The 19967-nt window shown below is 43.8% G+C and overlaps 2 protein-coding genes across 2 annotated transcripts in view; both read right to left on the bottom strand.

The window, feature by feature from the left end:
• Positions 1 to 19967, bottom strand: part of LOC115085947 (oocyte zinc finger protein XlCOF6-like) — a 1095473-nt gene that overhangs the window by 960854 nt on the left and 114652 nt on the right. The gene's annotated exons all lie outside the window — the stretch shown is intronic.
• LOC115085962 (gastrula zinc finger protein XlCGF26.1-like) lies at positions 2152 to 18779 on the bottom strand. The gene is made up of 3 exons (XM_029592538.1): positions 18469 to 18779; positions 17143 to 17269; positions 2152 to 4552 (listed from the first exon to the last, which is right to left on the bottom strand). The coding sequence occupies exons 1-3, from the start codon at positions 18490 to 18492 to the stop codon at positions 2778 to 2780; spliced, it is 1926 nt and encodes a 641-aa protein (XP_029448398.1). The 5' UTR covers positions 18493 to 18779; the 3' UTR covers positions 2152 to 2777.

Raw genomic sequence — 19967 nt, 5'->3', positions numbered from 1 at the left:
AACTCTGTCCTGTCCCGTGTTGAACCCCTGGATACTCCAACGACTGGAATGGTTGAAGATTGCTCTTGGTCAGGTTCACCACCCAACCGAGCTCCTACAATAAAGAGATCACCTTGGATGTCACTAGGTGGATCTCTTCCTGAAACTTGGCTCGAATCAGCCAGTCGTCCAAATATGGGTGCGCCAGGATTCCTTCTTTTCGCAAGGCCGCTGCTACCACCACCATAATCTCGGAAAATGTTCTGGGAGCAGTGATGAGACCAAAAGGCAGTGCCTGAAACTGATAATGGTGCCCCAACACCACAAAGCGTAGAAAGCATTGGTGTTCCAATCGGATGGGAATATGAAGGTAAGCCTATGACAGATCCAAGGAAGTCAGAAATTCCCCCGACTGCATCACCATTATTACAGAGCGTAAGGTTTCTGTTAAAAAATGAGTCACCTTCAATTGACGGTTGACCCTCTTGAGATCCAAGATGGAACGAAAGGAGCCCTCCTTCTTGGGAACAACAAAATAAATGGAATATTGCCCCATACTTTCTTGAGACATGGACACCAGAACCACAGCCCTCAGTCTGAGGAGCCTTTGAAGCATGAACTCCACTGCTTGCTTCTTCTTCAGGGAGTGGCAAGGGGACACCATGAACACGACCCGAGGAATACTGCGAAATTCCAGTGTATACCCTTTGCGTAACACATCCAGGACCCACTGGTCCAACGTGATTTCGACCCACCTCCTATAAGAGAGAGAGATGTCCCCCTATTTCCCTGTTCCAGAAGGTGGGTCAGCAAACCTTCATTAGGAAGCTTAGGAAGGTCCACACCCGAGCCCGCTCCTCTCTTGGGCTGCCGGGGATGAAAGGACTGAGACCTACCGAAAGGCTGAGTCCACTGAAAAATCGTCCCCCTGTAGGGACAAAAATGCCTGGAACCCCAGAAACGTACCCTCATGCCAAAGGAGTGCTGTAACTGTTTCTTATCCTCTGGCAACGGAGGCACAGGAGACTCACCCCACTTACTGGCCAGTTTCTCAAACGTGTTCCTAAACAAGAGCAAGTTGAACCCGTCAGGCTGCCCAGTTCCCCAACGGAAGCGGGAACAAATGTTGGCATGGCGCGCCGAGAATGGAGACCGGAAGTCCTGAAACCCCTTTGTCTCTGATTCAGGTAAAACTCTCTCCTTTTTTTTTTTTAAACCTTACCCCAGCTCAGCGCCAACTGGCTGAGTACAGAGACCTTCTCCAGCTACGGGGGGGAGAGGGCATCTGCCATCACTGCCGCACTCAGCCTCCTGCACCCGCTGCCTTTCAGCTGATCTAGCAGCTGTCCACGCCAGGCACACCTCTGAGGGACCACGGAAATCTCAACTGGGGGAGGGACATTTAGGTGTCACCGCAGGAGATCGGGTCTTTCTTTTCCTGAATTTCTGTTCATCAAATTTCTGTTCATCAAAACGTTATTTCTGTTTTGATGTATTTATTGCACCCCTGTTTATTTGTAAACCAGCATGATGTGATCGCTTCATGAATGCCGGTATATAAAAACCTTAAATAAATAAAATAAATAAATTTAGAATTTCATATTCTCCTTTCATAAAGCTCAAAGCAATCCCCATTGGGAGGTGCACGTCCACCATCTGCTGGAGACGGAGAACACTGGCAGGCTGGAGTCACTGCAGGAGTATATATACTGTGACATCAGCTTGCTCTGTCTCCATCTGCTGGCAGGGGAGCAAAAACCCACTGGTCCTGAGTCCATCTGTCTATATGCTAGGAAACAGAAAAATAAGTCTGTAGCTAGGATTAACTGTTCAAACTTCTTGTGTGTGCTGAGTTGTGTACAAAGGTCCATGCTTATCAGGGCCTCAATGTTTCTTGCTTCAGCTTCTAACTTCTGAGATATGAAATGCCTGTGTGTGCATATGACTATCTTATAGGATACATCTATATAAAAGAGCAAAAGTTAATTGCCCTTCTCTGTGTGATAGTCATTCTTTAAGCTTATAAATCTGATCAATTTATATGATCATTTCTATTAAATATACTGTATATATCTATATAATAAGAATAAAGAAAGCTTATCTCTGGCTAAATATCAAACAGCCGTATCCTAACATCTTGACAGGATTGAAACTCACTCATAAATCAGAGTATATTGAGCATGAGATTTACTGCTAATGTCCAATAGTATTTGTGGAATAAAATACCCGTACATTTTCTCATTTTTGTATTCAGGAGTCCATGTAACTATATTTCTTCCTCTTAGTTTTGTTATTTAATTCTGTAGTGTGTCAACTGCTAAGGTGGATCCATGAACAAGATCGCCATAGCCTATAGCTGTACCAGGTTTGTTATCTTCACCTGAAGATTCTGCACTACCGCTCTCACCAGCGTTAACCCTAGTGCTGAAGCTAAGGGCTACTTTTCGTGGGATAAATGTTTCCAAATGGGTTAATTATATTCATACCTTGACAGGAATCAACTTCACTCACAAGGTAGATTATGCAGAATCTGATCTCAGTCTTTCAAATTTATGCTTAATGCTCTTCTTAATACTTACATTGGGCTAAAGAGAACTTTCTTCTGTAGTTCATAAGACGTTATATGCAGTAAACCTATCTAGATGTTCCTGAAAGTTTTTTGTTTTTTTTTATCAGAGCCATAGTACACAATGCAATTGAGACAATTTCTGTATCTTTCTGCCATATTTTCTTGGTCTCAGCTTGCATCCATCTGGTATTTCAGAATCTTCACTTTCTCCATATGGTCCACAGAATAGTTACATGGTATTGACACTACTATCATCAATGTCATTCTTGTATTTTTCTCCTTTACAACAATATATGCTTTTCTGATGGCTGGTGAGGCCTGGTTTTGAAAAGAAGCTTTTATCACACTTAGTACATGTAAATGGTTTCACACCAGTGTGGACTCCCTGGTGGCTCCTGAGCCCTCTCTTATCGTTGAAACCTTTGTCACATTCCATACATGTAAATGGTTTCTCTCCTGTGTGGATTCTCTGGTGGTTTGTGAGATTAGTCTTCCGACTGAAGCTTTTACCACACTCAGTACATGTAAATGGTTTCACGCCGGTGTGGATTTTCTTGTGGCTTCTGAGGTATGCTGGATTCCTGAAGCTTTTTCCACACTCAGTACATGTAAATTCTTTTGTTACTGAGTGAATTCTCTGATGGCTCGTGAGCCCTCCTTTATTCTTGAAGCTTTTGCCACACTCCAAACATGTAAATGGCATTTCTCCTGTGTGGATTCTCTGGTGGATTGTGAGGCTGGTCTTCCGTGTGAAGCTTTTACCACAGTCAGTACATGTAAATGGTTGTATTGCTGCATGGAGTCTCTTGTGGCTTGTGAGGCGTGCCTTCAAACAGAAGCTCTTTCCACACTCTGTACATATAAATGGTTTTATTCCGGTGTGGATTGTCTGGTGGCTTGTGAGGTATACCTTCAAACTGAAGCTCTTACCACACACATTACATATAAAAGGTTTTATTCCTGTGTGGATTGTCTGATGGTTTGTGAGGTGTACCTTCAAATTAAAGCTCTTACCACATTCATTACAAGTAAATGGTTTCACACCTGTGTGAATTATCTGATGTTTTCTGAGTGCTTCCTTAGTCTTGAAACTTTTACCACACTCCATACATGTAAATGGTTTCTCTCGTGTATGGCTTTTCTGGTGGCTTATGAGATTTGACTTGTCACCAAACCTTTTACCACACTCGGAACATGTAAATGGCTTAATTCCTGTGTGGATTCTCTGGTGGATTTTGAGCTTTGCTGTGTTATAAAAGCTTTTACCACACTCATTACACGGAAAAGGTTTTGCACCAGTGTGTACTGTCTGATGAACTGTGAAGTGTGTCTTGTTACTGTGCATTTTCTTGCATTGTGAGAGGTCTGCTTTCTTACAGATGCATTTTTCAGATTTATTACAACAGAATGTTCTGAGATCAGTGTGGATTTTCTGATATTTAGTAAGGTTTGCTTTATTAATAAAACCTTTCCCATATTTTGCACTTGCATATAGACTCTCTCCATTGTTGATTTTCTGGTGTTGCGTTAATTCTTCCTGCTTATTGAAACCTTTTCCACACTCAGAACACGTAAAAGGCTTCTCTTCTGGGTGTGTTTTCTCTTGTTCCAGTAGCTCTCTCTTTAGACTAAAGATTTTCCCATAGTCTATACATGTAGGTGGTCCCTCTTCAGGATGTGATCCCTGCTCTGATTTTAGAATGACAAAATATCTGTGGAATATCCTGCATGCATCACATAAACATCTCTGTTCTGTTGTCTGGTTTCTCTGTTCTGCCGCTGTAGATGAGATATTACTGGCACTTTGCTCACAGGGAGTTGAATCTCCTGCTGAATTGCTTTGCTTCTTTTCTGAGCTGCACTGATTCCTGCATTTGCTTCCCCTGTCAGAACATGAACAAGTTTCCTCTTCATCTCTTTCTGAAAACATCCTTCTACCTGCTGGTCTTTCACTGACCTCCCAGTGATGTGTCTCTGCATTACTGTTTCCGGAATCATCTTTTTCTAGACAAAAAAAAGGTAAACATCAAGATGTTATTGTAGGGAAGGATAGCTAAATAAGTTCAGCATTTGGTTGGTTTTTTTTCCTTATTCTGTTTCCTTTATTCTCCTGAACAGGGTGCTATGTGAAATGCTTATAAGTATCTTGTCATATCATCAAGGACTTCGGCCTCCTGTAATTTCGAAGCCATGGGAAGGGCTACAAGATTCACCGTTTCCTGTGCATTTTGCCCATCGCTGCAGGAGAGACCAGAGCTATTCGAGGTGATTCGCAAAGTAAGCGGGGTTGTAGAGGGGAGGATGGCCTGCTGCAGGTTGTAATTTCTCCGACCCATGCTGACTGGGCTGCAGGGAGAGAAGGGAGCAGCAGAAGACATTGGGCCACATCCAGCTCATCTGCCACCCAAGGCTCAACTGCTGCTTTCAATAGTACCGAACACATAAGCCTGAACACTGTGGTTGGGCCCAGGGTGCCCAAAGAATAGGAGACGGCCAGACAGGCTGTCACTGTGGGGGGAGGGGGGCAGTTTTCTCAGGAAGGGTATTGGGCACCGTTGAATAAAGAGGCTACAGGGTGTTGAATAGAGGGGGGCTGGCAAGGATTTCAATAGAAGGGTCAGGGTGGGTTGAACAGAAAGGCCAGTGGGAGGGTTGAGTACAGGAACTGGTGGAAATTTGAATAAAGAGGGTTCAGCGTGGATGTGTTGGGTTGTGGGCTGAATAGAGCGGTAGGGAATAGGGTGTGTGTGTGAAAGGGGGAGCCCAGATAGGTAGGTGTGGGCAGTAATAGATGTGAGGAGAAGGAGAGAGAACAGGTGGAGATGTGGGAAGAAGTAGTGCTGAAACCAGGAGAGGGCCACCTCTTCTCCCAACCTTAGAAACGTCTTCTTCCTGCTCTAATCCTCCAATATACCACAACTTCTTCCTTTGCACTCCTCCTTTCCCAGAACCTCCTCCTCTCCGTTCTACGTAGCCCCAGTTCCCTAGAACTTTATTCTCCTCCCTCGAAAGATTTCAGAACCTCATTTCCCTCTTCCCCTATCACCCCTCTTTCTTCTCCTCCCATCCCACCATATCCAATACTCCCTCCTCCTCTTCTCACATCCCTGAGAGCAACTCTTCCTCTCTTACCCACATCGAGGCCAGATATTCTACAGCTAGAGCACACCCAAAAGGACAAAATATATCATTTCAACAATAAACAAGGTTGGATATCCGCTTGAAAAAAAAGTTTAGTTTGTATAATAAAAATTATTTAATAAGCGAAATAATTTAGATTTATGCAAATATCACACATAATTGCAGCAGAATTTTCTACTTGTTGCAGCAGGAAACCGGGGAGAGGGCTCTGCATAACAGGATCCATCCACACTACCTCATGTCCTGTGGCATGTGAAAGAAAGAAATATTTGTGCATCCTGTACCTGCCTCTGGTGATCTTGGAGGGCTTTTTTAAAAAAAACATTGACGTGAGTAGACAGCAATTTAGACATGCAAGCTGTCTGTCTATCAGTCTGCCTCAACGTGGCCAAAAGTAAAAGTGTTGCACAACTTCAGGCCTTGTTTAGAGGCAGAATAAGAACATAAGAACATGCCATACTGGGTCAGACCAAGGGTCCATCAAGCCCAGCATCCTGTTTCCAACAGTGGCCAATCCAGGCCATAAGGACCTGGCAAGTACCCAAAAACTAAGTCTATTCCATGTTACCATTGCTAATGACAGTGGCTATTCTCTAAGTGAACTTAATAGCAGGTAATGGACTTCTCCTCCAAGAACTTATCCAATCTTTTTTAAACACAGCTATACTAACTGCACGAACCACATCCTCTGGCAACAAATTCCAGAGTTTAATTGTGCGTTGAGTAAAAAAGAACTTTCTCCGATTAGTTTTAAATGTGCCCCATGCTAACTTCATGGAGTGCCCCCTAGTCTTTCTACTATCCGAAAGAGTAAATAACCGATTCACATCTACCCGTTCTAGACCTCTCATGATTTTAAACACCTCTATCATATCCCCCCTCAGCCGTCTCTTCTCCAAGCTGAACAGCCCTAACCTCTTCAGCCTTTCCTCATAGGGGAGCTGTTCCATCCCCTTTATCATTTTGGTCGCCCTTCTCTGTACCTTCTCCATCGCAATGTTCGTGGCATGGTTAGGTCATGGGAGGAAAATGACTCGAACAGATTTCATTTTCCATTATTTACTTATTTTTCCCATATTTAGCTTCTTGCTTCGTCATTTCAGAACCCCCAAGGCGAGGGTCCTGGTACTTTTGCTTTTTTTTTAAAATTGGTGCAGAGCGCACAGGTAAAACCTACCCATGGGCACAGTTTGAAAATGTCCCAGTACCGGGGACGTGTGGAAGGAATAAGCATGGGGCACACAAGAGAGGTAACCCCGCACCGGAGGGAATATTACAGCTAAAGAGCGGTGATAAATAATAAAACAAGGCCCGAAGACCAGAGCTACAGTGGAAATTCTAAAGAAATGCAGAAAAGTATACCTACAACATGAAAAGGAAAACATTAACCATATGATTCATTAGGTATTTCCAACAACAGGAATCCTCCAAAGACGGTTTCTTTTAATCTCCCCAACAACAATGAGAATACAGGATTGCCATCACATTTTTTTTTTTTTCTCTCTTCCGACATATCATCCGTATCTACCACACAGACGGCCCGGGATTTTACAGAATACACGCCCGCCCGGCCCTCCACCACATGGCAGAATAACACGGTCTCAGCATTAGGAACTCCGCAAGTATTTAATCTATTTTCGCGGCAACTTACTGCGGTTGAATTATCACTGCTACAAAGGGGGCCTATCTTTTTTTTCTTTTTTGTATAAACAGTTTTATTGGTGAAACAGATAAACGTAACTGTACAATAAAGAGTATAAACAACCATTGTACACCCTTTTTTCCATCATGATTGAGTCCCCTCCCTTTCCCCCACACACATGTACAGTAGTTCAGAGATAATCTATGGGAATGATATGAGTCTTGCTGTGGACGGATTTAGGCCATCTATATGAAAGCCTCAGGAAGGGTCATATCACGCCATTGCAAATATTGGTCCCACGTATAGTGATATTTCTTCAGTTTATGTTGTTTAATCACCGTCAGCAAATTCATGGTACAAAAGGTGGTCAGGTCTCGAAAGTATCACTCGCTGGGAAGGACAAACTGGAGATTTCCAGGCTTTTGCCATTTCCATTCTGGCAGCTAAACCTAGTTGTATCAAAAAGGGGTGTTGTATATCTCAGGATATATCTCCTTTGATCTCATTGTCGCTATGCAACAACGCAAAAGCCTTATCAAAAAGAACATGTTGATTCCGAACCGATGCTCCAATAGTTTGCACGTTTCCACAGAGATATAACACAATCTCCAGACCACCACGTATGATCATAGGGACCGAAAGAATCACATCCTCTCCAACTGTTCCCATCCTTACCCGTAACCATTTTAGAGAGTCTTTCTGGGGTTAAGTACCATCTGTACAGTTGTTTATAGCCGTTTGCAATCAGTGAAGCCAATAACGATATCTTACCAATATTAGCATATATTAAAGACCATTTATCAGGGTTGTAATCCCCAGAGAGATCTTTGTTCCCTGCCTTTGTGTGGGCTGGAAGCTCGGGAAGCCCAGTGTTCAGTAATTTATAAACTTTGGCTATTAAGCCTCTTTGAGGGCGGCAGATACACAATACCCCTCTATCAATGTTTTCCCCTGCATTAAGTTGTCCTTTAATAATTTAACACTGCAGAAGTGTCTAAGCTGTTGATCCGCTAGAAATTCCGAGGTGGGGAGTCCATATTTTGCTGTAAGGAGTCAAAGGAGAGAAAAGCTCCACAAAGGGGCCTATCTTTTGTGCCCACTACCTGCTATGATTCTTTTCTAACTCGTGTGTGTACACACAGATTCATCCGACAACTTAAAGTAACCCAATTTTTTGAGAACTCTCCAAGTCTGGTTCCACAGGGTCTCTCTCAACCATCTAAATGGATTTCACCTGGCCCAGTGGACCCTTTAATTGCTACTTTTGAACAACAGAAATCTTTTCACTCTAGAAACAATTTATCAATACAGGAACGGGAAGCATGTTTGTCCTTGCAGAAAGATTCCTCTAGCACTATACGTCCAGCTGACAAGGGGGGGGGGGGGGGGGGGGCAGTCATTCTAGACACTTCAGAATATGACAGGAAGGCATCTCAACATCTTTCTGACACTAATTTCTATATTCCCATCGAGCTCAACCCTACAGAGGAATTACAGCATGCACTTGAGAGGTATTGGATAGAGGTTTTGCTCAGAAACATATTTCCTCTAAGGAAAAAACATTTCCTATCTGAACCTTTTCCCAATACCCCCGTGTTCTACTTAGTACCGAACATAAGAAAATGCCATCGGGGTCAGACCAAGGGTCCATCAAGCCCAGCATCCTGTTTACAACAGTGGCCAATCCAGGCCACAAGAACCAGGCAAGTACCAAAAACTAAGTCTATTCCATGTAACCATTGCTAATGGCAGTGGCTATTCTCTAAGTGAACTTAATAGCAGGTAATGGACTTCTCCTCCAAGAACTTATCCAATCCTTTTTTAAACCCAGCTACACTAACTGCACTAACCACATCCTCTGGCAACAAATTCCAGAGTTTAATTGTGCGTTGAGTAAAAAAGAACTTTCTCACAGCAGCCCAGGGTTGCCGATCCAGGAATTGGATCCGTATTAGAACCCTTATCGAAATACGGGGATTCCTTTCTTAGTCCATTGGTCAACCAAACCAAATCCTATATTTGTTATTCTTCAGATTTTATTCTGAAACTTCCATCCATTCCATACATAGATGACACTTGGTTGCTTGTTACGGCCAACATTGCATCCCTGTATACTAACATCCCACGGGAGTCGGCGCTACAATTAATTTGGCAAACTCCCAACAGCAACTCTGTCTCAGAGGGTCTTACGTCCTTTGTCACTGAATTAGCATCCAAAGCACTCAAATACAATTATTTCAAATTTAAAGACCAATATTACTAACAGATCAAAGGGATGGCCATGGGTACAACCGAGGCTCCGTCCTTGGCTTGTCTATATGTGGCCCAGTTCGAGGAAACATATCTACCCATCAGATCAGTGGCGTAATATCCATCTATGGGTCTGCTTCATAGATGATATTTTTTTTATTTGGACGGGGTTCCTTGAATCGTTGGAGTTGACTGCCCAGTGGATCAATACTCTTGACATTAACTTGCAGTTCACCATTACCTCTCATACGTGGGTCCATTCCTTTTCTGGATCTACAGGTATTCAAACATCATCACAGGCTCTCTACCACCATTTTTTCCAAACCCACTGACCAAAATAATTTGTTACACTTTCAGAGTTTTCACCCTTATAATTTGCACGTCAATATCCGGTGGGTGAATTTCTTAGATTATGCCGGTTATGTGAGTCTACAATTGAGTACAAGAGTCAGACCAGAAATGTGTGTGAAAATTTTTTAGTAAGGGGTTATCCTCTTAAGGTGGTCAAAAGAGCATACAAAACGGGGTCTATATGCCAACCGGGACCTTTTACTGCAGACTCGTCATCGCCTTAGGAATGATCAGCCAGTTTGTGTACTTCCGTTTCCCTCTCATCAGATTCAACAGATTATATTAAAACACTGGCATATCTTGACTCTACATTGGTGCCTGCAGGAAAGACTGATTTTTGCGCGTACTAGAGGCCGCAACTTGCGTGATCTACTGGTTTCTCCATATCCTTGCGACATACCTCCCACATTACCCTTTGGATAATTCCCTTGTAATCAATGTTCTTTCTTGGTATTCCAGCTAACACCGTACAGCTCTCTGTATCATGCTCAAAATGGTCTTCCAAAACATGCAGATCTGCACAAGATCTCTCACGCTGATCCGTCTGTACCCCGAGACCAGCACAAGCACACAGAGAGCCAACAAGCAATGTCAGCCGGGCAGCACGCAGCACTTCCAGAGATGGCCAGGATGTGAAGTTGGTGGGGCAATGGGCAAGGGGCCTGAGTGGCCCATCCCATTCCAATGGCTATGGCAATTAATATTTCAAGTCTGTCTGGGATTGTGGGTGGAGGCAGACATGGAATAAAGCACTGCTCTCCTCCCCTTGCTAGCTGAGAGAGAAGGGGGTGTAGGTGAGAAAGATCAAGGAGAAGATTTCCCAGGGAGACAGACAGGATGGAGAATGGAGAAGTGGAGACAGAGCATGTGGAGGAGAGAGGGAGGGAGAGGGAAAAGAAGAGGACGCGGAAAGAGAAGATGAACGAATCAGATGGGGGGGGTGGAAGTGAAAGGGATCAGGGACAGAGAAGGGGGAAGGTGGGAGGAATCTGGTGGTAAGGCTGCATGAAAAGAAAGGCCGGTGCTGGAACAGACATTGCCGAGCGACAGGAAGGAAGAATAACTGCAGAAGGGATCAAATAGGATAAAGGAAAAAAAAAAGAAGAGTTGGCAAAGAGAGGCAAGAATAGCAGGTTGGAGGCAGGCAGGAGAAAAGGTGCCTTCGGGAGGGAAAAGGCTGGAATGAGAGAAGGTGTGAGAGGAGAAAACAGAGGTGAAAACAAATTGAGAAATTAACATAGCCACACCACTCCAGAAGATTTCAATCAATGCAATCACCACAGACCCAAATGAATAAGTGAGTTTTTAATCGTTTCTGGAACCTTGCCAGGGACGATTCTCCTGCACGTTCCACCAGGCTGGACCCATTACACAAAAAAAAGGCAACGCCTCGACTCATCCAACTTGAAGTTTTTAAAATGAGGAACTTCTAATAAGTGGTGCGATGCTGATCTTAGTGCCTGACCATATTTTAGCCTAAAAAAGGAGCATTTCGGAGCCTTACCAGCCTCGTAAAACCTTAAAAACCAGCACCAAAACGTTGAAAACCCCCTCAGTCTAATTGGTAAGCAGTGCAGATCTTGCAGCACGGGTGTCAGATGCGTCCTCAGAGTAACAACCCCGCGCTGCAGAGCTCTGCAGCGGCTGTAAAGGGTGCAAAACAGATTGGGGTGACCCCATGTATAATCCATCCCAGAGGTCCACTGCTGAGACCACTAATGCATGCTTTACTCTTCGCAAATCTGTAGAAAACAAATGAAGGCTTTCATTGCCACAGCGTTTTCACCTTAAAATAAGATATCTTGATAATTCAGACAATGCTACTGGAAGGCACTCTGCTTTGGGACTTGGATGTAGAAGCAGTCCTGCACTTTTTTCCTAACGTCTGTGTATCAGTATCCTAGACAGTAAATGTTGGGGCCCAGCACTGGCTGTCATCTGACTCCAATTCCCCTCCCCCCCCACCCCAATCAAAGTAGCGAGCGATGTTGCAAGAACCATAGTTAAGGATGGCAATCCCCGTGCCCTCTGCTATGTGTACCAACTGTTACCCCAGGCACCTTGTCTTCATTTCCAACCTCTAGCCTGTAGGGATCCACAGTGTTTACCCCATTCCTTTTTTAATTCATTTACTATCTTCATCCCCACCACCTCCTCCAGAAGGGCTTTCCAGGCCTCCACCACCCTCTCCGTGAAGAAATATTTCCCAATGTTGGTTCTGAGTCGTCCCCCCCTGGAGGTTCATTTCATGACCCCCTAGGTCTACTGTTTCCTTTCCAATGGAAAAAGTCCAAGGTTTGTGCGTCATTAAAATCTCCCAGGTTTCTGAATGTCTGTTTGATATCTCCCCTGCATCTCCTCTCTTCCAAGATATACATATTTAGATCCCACAGCTGTTCCGATACAGACCTCACCCTTCTCTGGGCCGCCTCCGTCCTGCCTCTGTCCTTTTTGAGATACGATCTCCAGAACTGAACACAGAGCTCCAGGTGAGGCCTCACCAAGGACCTGCACCGGGAGCCATAACCCTGGACTGCTACAGCAGGATAAGGAAATATAAATTGTATGCAAATGGGTCTGAATGGCAGCAAAATTTCTCAACTACCACCATACAGGCCGATGCAATACTGGCGCCTGAAAAACGGGCGCTCACGACTGAGCGCCCACTTTCCTAACGCACGTCCATCCACCTCTCCCGGGGGGGCGTGATGCAGTAGGCAAATGAGCCGCTGTGTTAAAAAGGAGGCGCTGGGGATACTGTGCGTCCCTAGCGCCTCCTTGGCATCCAGCGCCCAGGAGAAGCGGCTGTGCGCGGGTTAGGAAAAGGGACGCTCAATTTTATGAGCGACGGTTTCCTAATCTGCGCACAGCCACGGCTTAGGAAAATGGACGCTTGCTAATTGAGCGTCCCTTTTCCTAACCTGACCGCCAGCAAGACTTTTTAAAAAAATGTATTTATTTATTTTTTTACCTTACTCTTTTTTTCGGTTCCTCCGACTTAATATTGTCACTAATATTAAGTCAGAGGAACTACAGAAAAGCAGTATTTTTTTTGCTTTTCTGTTAACTTTAGGGGTTCCTCAAGACTTAACACCTGCTGCGGGCAGGCGTTCATTTTTGAGAGTAAAAATGTGCACGTCGGGCGCACATTTCATTTTTGCATAAGTGGGTAATAGCTAATAGCCTCATCGACATGAATTTTACTAAAAGCTGATATAACCAGCCTGAACACCACAATTCAAAACCCAAACATCAACCATTCACCTTCAGAAAAAAAAGACAGAGCCGGAGCTACTCGCTGAAACCATAAAAGATAAACTAACCAACCTCAACTTTCCTAATGCCTCTGCATCATTTGACACGTGGGATATCAAGGTTAATTAAAGAGCGGACACCCTACGCCCGATCCAAACAAAATCAATCCAACCCTATCAGAGTTCCTCTAAACAAAAGAAACCTTGGCACAATGAAGAATTAAGATGCGCTAAACAACTACTGAGAAAATCTGAGAAAAGCCAAACCTCAGAATCACTTGGAACATACAGATCACTACTCTCTCAATAAAGCGAAGAAAGAACACTATGCTAAACAGATTCATGGAGTGATGTTCAACCCTAAAGTGCTCTATGATATCGTTAAACCTCTAATCAAAGACCCATCGTCCTCTATCTCAAGCAACAACTGCTTCTCTAAGAATGCCTGCAATGACTACGCCAATCACTTATCAGAAAAAAATAACCAATTTTCTGCATACCCACTGACCGGAGAAGAACAGGAAAATCAGGAACCAGCTAAATGGATCACCTTCGACAGAATATCTAAATTACACATCTCGCAAATAATTTCTAAGTTAAAACCCACAAGTCGCCCTCTTGACCCCATCCCAGCTAGCTGCTTAAAACTAATACATTGCATGATCACTCCAACAATCGCATCTTAATCAATCAATCTCTCGTAGAAGGTTCAGTCCCAGACAGAGCGAAACAGGCAGTGATAAAACCTAAACTAAAAGAAAATAAATAAAACCAGCTGTACGGACATCTGGGAAAACTATTGACCTATATCCAACCTGCCCTTTCTATCCAAAATTCTTGAAGAGGCCGTATTATCACAACTAGAAGACCATCTAGATAACCACAACATTTTACATCCAAACCAATTTGGATTCAGAAAAAGAAAAAAATCGCTCCACTGAGACTTTATTCGTATCCTTAACGGACCCCATATTACAGGGATTTAACAATGACGAATCTTACATCCTGGTGCTAACTGACCTCTCGGCTGCCTTCGACAGTCAACCATCCCCTTCTATGCCATCAGCTGAGAAATATTGGAATTGATGGTGATGTAAAGAAGTGGATCACCCCCTTATCAAAAAGGACATTCCAAGTCAAACTGGGCAACCATATTTCCGACACCTTCCCGATCGACACTGGTGTCCCCCAGGGTTCAGCACTATCCGCAATTCTATTCAACATCTACATGCTACCACTATGTAAATGACTATCTGATCTAGGAATCCCCTTCTACCTATATGCAGATGACATTCAGTTCTACATACCATGCACTACTTCCGCTGAAAATACAGTAAGGGCGCTGGCATCATAAATGAAGGCTATTCAACATGAACTATCCAATTTCAAACTCTCTCTAAACACTAAAAAACTGAAATCATTCTGTTAAGAAGAATTCCTCCAGTAACACCCCCCCACAGACGCTTGACCTGAATGACTTCAATATTACACCCTCAGACCAGTGCGAGACACCGAGGAGTACAGATTGACAAGAACCTAACCATGGAAAAACACGTAAACAAATTACTCAAATCTGGCTATGCTAAACTGCGATTACTACATAGACTGAAGCCACTGCTGGCTCATGCAGACTTCCGTATGGTACTACAAACCATCATTTCTCGGAGCATCTGAAGGTCTTATAAAAAAAAAAATATATATATATATACAACTACTACAAAATGCTGCAGCAAGACTCCTAACAGGATCCAGGAAATTCGATCACATCTCACAATCACTGATGGATCTGCACTGGCTACCCATACAATCCCGCAACCATTACAGTGTCTTAACATTAATACATTCCTCCCTCCATTCTGACAACACTGGGCTGGTAGGGGCGGTGCTACAACCATACAGATCACTGAGATGTCATAATAAAGGATTGCTAGCTGTGCCATCGTTGCAGAATACACATCTAACAAAAATAAGAGACCGCGTGTTCTCCACCGCAGGCCCTCCACTTTGGAATTCTCTAGCTCAGACTCTACGCCCGACTACCGAAAACAAAGAAATTCAGACGTGACCTCAAAACGTGGTTATTTCAAAATGCCTACAGTCTTACTTAACCTCTCTGAAATTATCACTTGCTCCTACACTGACAATCTCATGATGAACCTATTAATCTTATTTCCACTTTCTTTCCACCCCAGCACAAATAAATGTATCTGACACTTCTTCTCTCACCCCCCCTCTTTATATCCCCACCACACCGTATGCTAAAAATTGTTCCATCATCCCCGCTCCCCTGTCCTTGCACATCTCCCCTCCCCCGACCACCTTAGTTAATGTGCGTGTCTTTCGCTAAAATGTATGACATAGGGGCACATCAAGTGACTGTAACTGTCTGCCTATGATATTTATGTCATGATGTACACCATTGTGATCGTCACTTGGAACGACTGTATATAAAATGGCTAAATAAATAAATAAATAGAATGATGACCGCTATTAGCTACAGGCTATTTTGGACACACTAACACGTGCGTCCAACCACGGGTTACTCAGTGTGCCAACCTGAGTGCACGGTATTGCATTGGCCTGATAGACTGAACCCCTAAGCTGCTGCAAGAAATATGGGACTTTGATTATAACCCACTGGAATAGACATGAGTGGCATTCATTGTACCCTCATTATAACCAATGTCCACAGTTTTGTTTTCTGGCAGCTTAGGAGTAGATTTTGTGTAGAGTTAGAAAAGTCTGCAGAACATCTGCATAGACCTGCATATTAAATATGAATTTAATTTATTTAAAAAAGAAAATAAAATCATTACCTGACATTTTGTATGTATATGGATAATTTGCTCTTTTGGTTGCTTTTTTTGGATGGAAGTAAAAGGATCTTATAAACAGATGCAGAGAATTTGAGATAAGGCAGAAAGGAGGTGGATCTAAAGTGAGGTAAAGAGAGAGGGAGAGGATGAGTTGATAAGAAATTAAGTTGGGAGGAGGGCTAGGGGGAGGATGGAAGAATTCTGGACTAATGGTGTAAAAAGGACTGGGATGGGTGGGTTTGGAGAGGGATTTTTCAGGCTTGGTGTGGGGCTGTGTATGAAGAGGACATATCCAGGATCAGGAGGTTTGGAGAGATATATCTATCTTCTCACTTCCTTTCTCACACATCCCCAAACCTACAGGCTGATACAAAATGGTGCGCTCAGCCGAGCGCACTGTTTGGCCGCACGTTTTAGACGCGTTATTATTACCCCTTATACTGTAAGGTGTAATAGCGTGTGGAAAACACTCGGCCAACCACCCCGAAACTAATAGCGCTCATCACATGCAAATGTATGTTGATGAGCCTACTAGTTATTACCCGGAATACTGAAAGTAAAATGTGCGGCCAAGCCACACATTGGCAGGCATTAACCTTACAAAACACCAGGAAAGTGTACAGAATGTGCTTTTCTGTACACCCTCCGACTTAATATCATAGCGATATGAAGTCGGAGGCACCAAAAATTAAAAAAATCCAAAAAATAAAATCTACCTGCCGGTCGGCGGGCTCAAAAGCGGACGCTCAATTTTGCCGGCATCCATTTTCCAAACCCATGGCTGTCAGTGGGTTCGACAACCGACACCGATAAAATTAAGCGTTGGTTGTCGGACCCGCTGACAGTCGCTGCTTCCACTAATAAGGAGATGCTAGGGACGTGCTATTGTCCCTAGCATCTCCTTATTAGCGCAACACTTCATTTAAGTACAGAATCGCGTGCCCAGAAGAGGTGCCTGGGCGGGCGTCGGGAGAGCGGGCGCTCAACTCAGAGCACCTGCTCTCCCACATGTTTTACTGAATCAGCCTGAATGTGTTGATCAACTCTCCCATCTCTCACACCAAGACACACACCACACTAAGAATTGCTTTTTCAATGATGGCCCAGAACTTGTAATAAAAGTGCAAAAATATCCCTTACCCAGCGACATCAGGGTCTGATAATTCTCCATCATTACATCCTTGTAAAGCTCCTTCTGCTGTTCTTCTAAATCCTCCCACTCCTCCTGGGAGAAATAGATGGCGATGTCTTCGAAGGTTACTGGGACCTGAAACACAAATCCTTCCACACTCAGCACCTTCTGCATCTCGTCCATCAAGAGAGCTCCCAGAGCAGGACAGGGAGAGCATTTTCTGGGTATTTATAATTCACAGTAATAACACACAGTCCCAGAGCAGAATTATATCAACTGGAAACCAGTCATACACCGAACATGGGACTCAAAATATAATTTTCTGAGAATCCTGATCTCTCTCCTTACATTCAGAAGAGTCCCAAAGTGCCTTTAATGCACCTCCCCCCCCCGATTTGCTTGGGATTCTATTAAGGCAGAGCTGCTAAAGGGAAACAATTTTTAAGAGGGAGGTTTTCAGCACATGCCCTAGTCCCCCACCTGCACAATTTTTAAATAAAGTTAAGAAAGTATTTCAATCATGATAACACACTGCCTCTTCCCTCTCCTGTCTCACTTCCCTCTCCCTCCCTTGTGCCTCGTCTCTTTCTTTTTGCTCCATGACTTCTTGTGTTGTTTCTCATCTTCTTCCTCCCTTGTGGCAGTTTCTTCCTTCACTTCATGCATTCCTCTGCCTTTCTAATCTCTCTCCTCACCCTCATTTCATGTTTATATTTCTTCCCTCCTTTCTGTCTCTCTCCCCTCTTTCCCCTGTACCTTCTTGTCTCTCTTCTCCAGCCCCTCTCCCTACCTTGTGTCTTCATCTATATGTGTCTCTTGCACTCTCTGTCTCCCTTTCTTCCTTCTCACTTTATGTCCCTTCCTCCCATCTGCAACTCACTTCAGCAGACTCCCAGCTCAGCACGAGAAGGGAGGGAGCAGGACCCAACGCGCTGTTGCAGCTGGACCCCCAGTTATTTCAGAGGGTTGTACTGTCCCACCTCCTCTCCCAAGAGGCTCCCAATAAGAGCATGAGACAGGAGAGGGGGTGGGGCACAAGGGGACACTGCAAGCTTTCTGCTGAGACGTTCAGATCCTGCCCTCACCTCCTTCCTTCAAACCAAGAAGTTGGGGAGACAAGGAGCTGCTTGGCAGTGAGCCCGATTTCACAGCCATTTTTAAAACTAGGCTCACTTGGGTTTCAATACGACTCTGGGCTGCTTGTACTGGAGTCTCCTGCCGAATGGGTGAGACTTGACAGCTCTGATTAAAGTCAGAACTGACTCTACAGTGTCCCAGTTGGAAAGCTGAAGTAATATTTGTAGAGAGGGCAGAAAGTTGGGGCAATCTCCTACCTGAGCAGAAACTCCTGCAGGCATTTCCCTCTCTGCGTTTGCTGCTTTCAGGATTAGAAATGAATCGGGGGTTCTTTTTCTGGCTGGGGAAAGGTGCGCGTTTGCCTCTTGTACTGCAGCTCCTGGGCTGTTACAGGAGCGGAGGGGAAGAAGGAAAGAAGATAAGATTTGGAGTTGGACTATCTTCTGGCTTCAAACTGCAGCTGTCAATTTGCAAATTAGAAGATGGAAAAAAAAAAAGAAACAACACTTTCTTTCCCTCTGTCTCCAACGCAGGCGGTTCCTCTTCCTGCTGGGCACTGCTTGATGACATCACAGAGACGAAGGGCGGGGCTTCATAGTGCGCGCAGACTGATATCATACAGGGCAGGATGGAGCTTTACACAGAGTACTGATTGCTGACATTGGTGTTATCTAAGAAACTAGAAGCCTGAGGAAATAAATGGAACAAGAACCATGCTGTGCCGCAGGGTATAAATGGAGAACTGGTTTATTGCAGTAGCTAAACAGAAACACAACAGAACTTGCAAGTGTCAGGCCACTAATACCTTAGATTAGAACATAGGAAACTGCCATACTGGATCAGACCAAGGGTCTATCAAGCCCAGCATCCTGTTTCCAACAGTGACCAATCTAGGCTACAAGTACCTGGCAAGTACCCGAACACTAAGTAGATCCCATGCTACTGATAATAGCAGTGGCTATTTCCTAAGTCAACTTGATTAATAGCAGATAATGAACTTCTCCAAGAACTTCTCCAAACCTTTTTTAAACCCAGCTACACTAACTACACTAACCACATCCTCTGGCAACAAATTCCAGAGTTTAATTGTGCGATGACTGAAAAAGAATTTTTCTCCGATTAGATAAGATTGCCTGCAGACACCTACAACCAGAAAAGCAAGTGGTCCTAATAGCATACTAAATCAAATGCTCAAATACAGTAATATGCAAATCAAGGAAGCACTAGTAAAACTATTTAACCTGATTCTACATTTTGGCCACTTCCCTAAGACATGAGCAGAGGGGTTAATTACACCAATCAATAAATATGGGGTACCACTAATCCAAGTAACTTCAGAGGGATCCTTGTCAACAGTAATATTGGCAAACTATTCTGTAATGTCTTCAACAAATAAAGTCTAAAATTCCTAACAGTAAACATCTGCACAGAAGTCAGATTGGGTTCTGCCCAAAATACAGAACCACTAACCATATCTTTACCTTACAAACACTGATCAACAAACCTGCAAAGAACACCTCAGGGAGAATATTTGCATGTTTCATTGATTTTGCCTTTGACTCCATCTGGCACTGTGGCCTCAACTTTAAACAACTACAAACTGGAATTGTGGGAAGAGCCTATGTATGTATTTGGGAGTTTTAAATTGGCTTTAAAGACACTACAAGAAAAAGCTCTAAGAGCCTATATGCTCAAAGAAACCTCTAGATAAATAAATTAAAAAAAACAGTAAAACTACTATTAAAATTATTTGATA

The sequence above is a fragment of the Rhinatrema bivittatum genome, chromosome 2, assembly GCF_901001135.1.
Source record: "Rhinatrema bivittatum chromosome 2, aRhiBiv1.1, whole genome shotgun sequence".
Classification (NCBI taxonomy): domain Eukaryota; kingdom Metazoa; phylum Chordata; class Amphibia; order Gymnophiona; family Rhinatrematidae; genus Rhinatrema; species Rhinatrema bivittatum.
This window is presented reverse-complemented; position numbering and strand designations above follow the sequence as displayed.

What these genes read in the sequence shown, in the direction of transcription:
- LOC115085962 (XM_029592538.1), bottom strand. Translation starts at nt 18,492, where the DNA reads ATGCCTGCAGGAGTTTCTGCTCAG. An exon ending in CTGCAGGAGTTTCTGCTCAG is followed by an intron (nt 17,270 to 18,468) that starts GTAGGAGATTGC and finishes TTTGTGTTTCAG; the next exon opens with GTCCCAGTAACCTTCGAAGA. An exon ending in TCAGACCCTGATGTCGCTGG is followed by an intron (nt 4,553 to 17,142) that starts GTAAGGGATATT and finishes TTTTTTGTCTAG; the next exon opens with AAAAAGATGATTCCGGAAAC.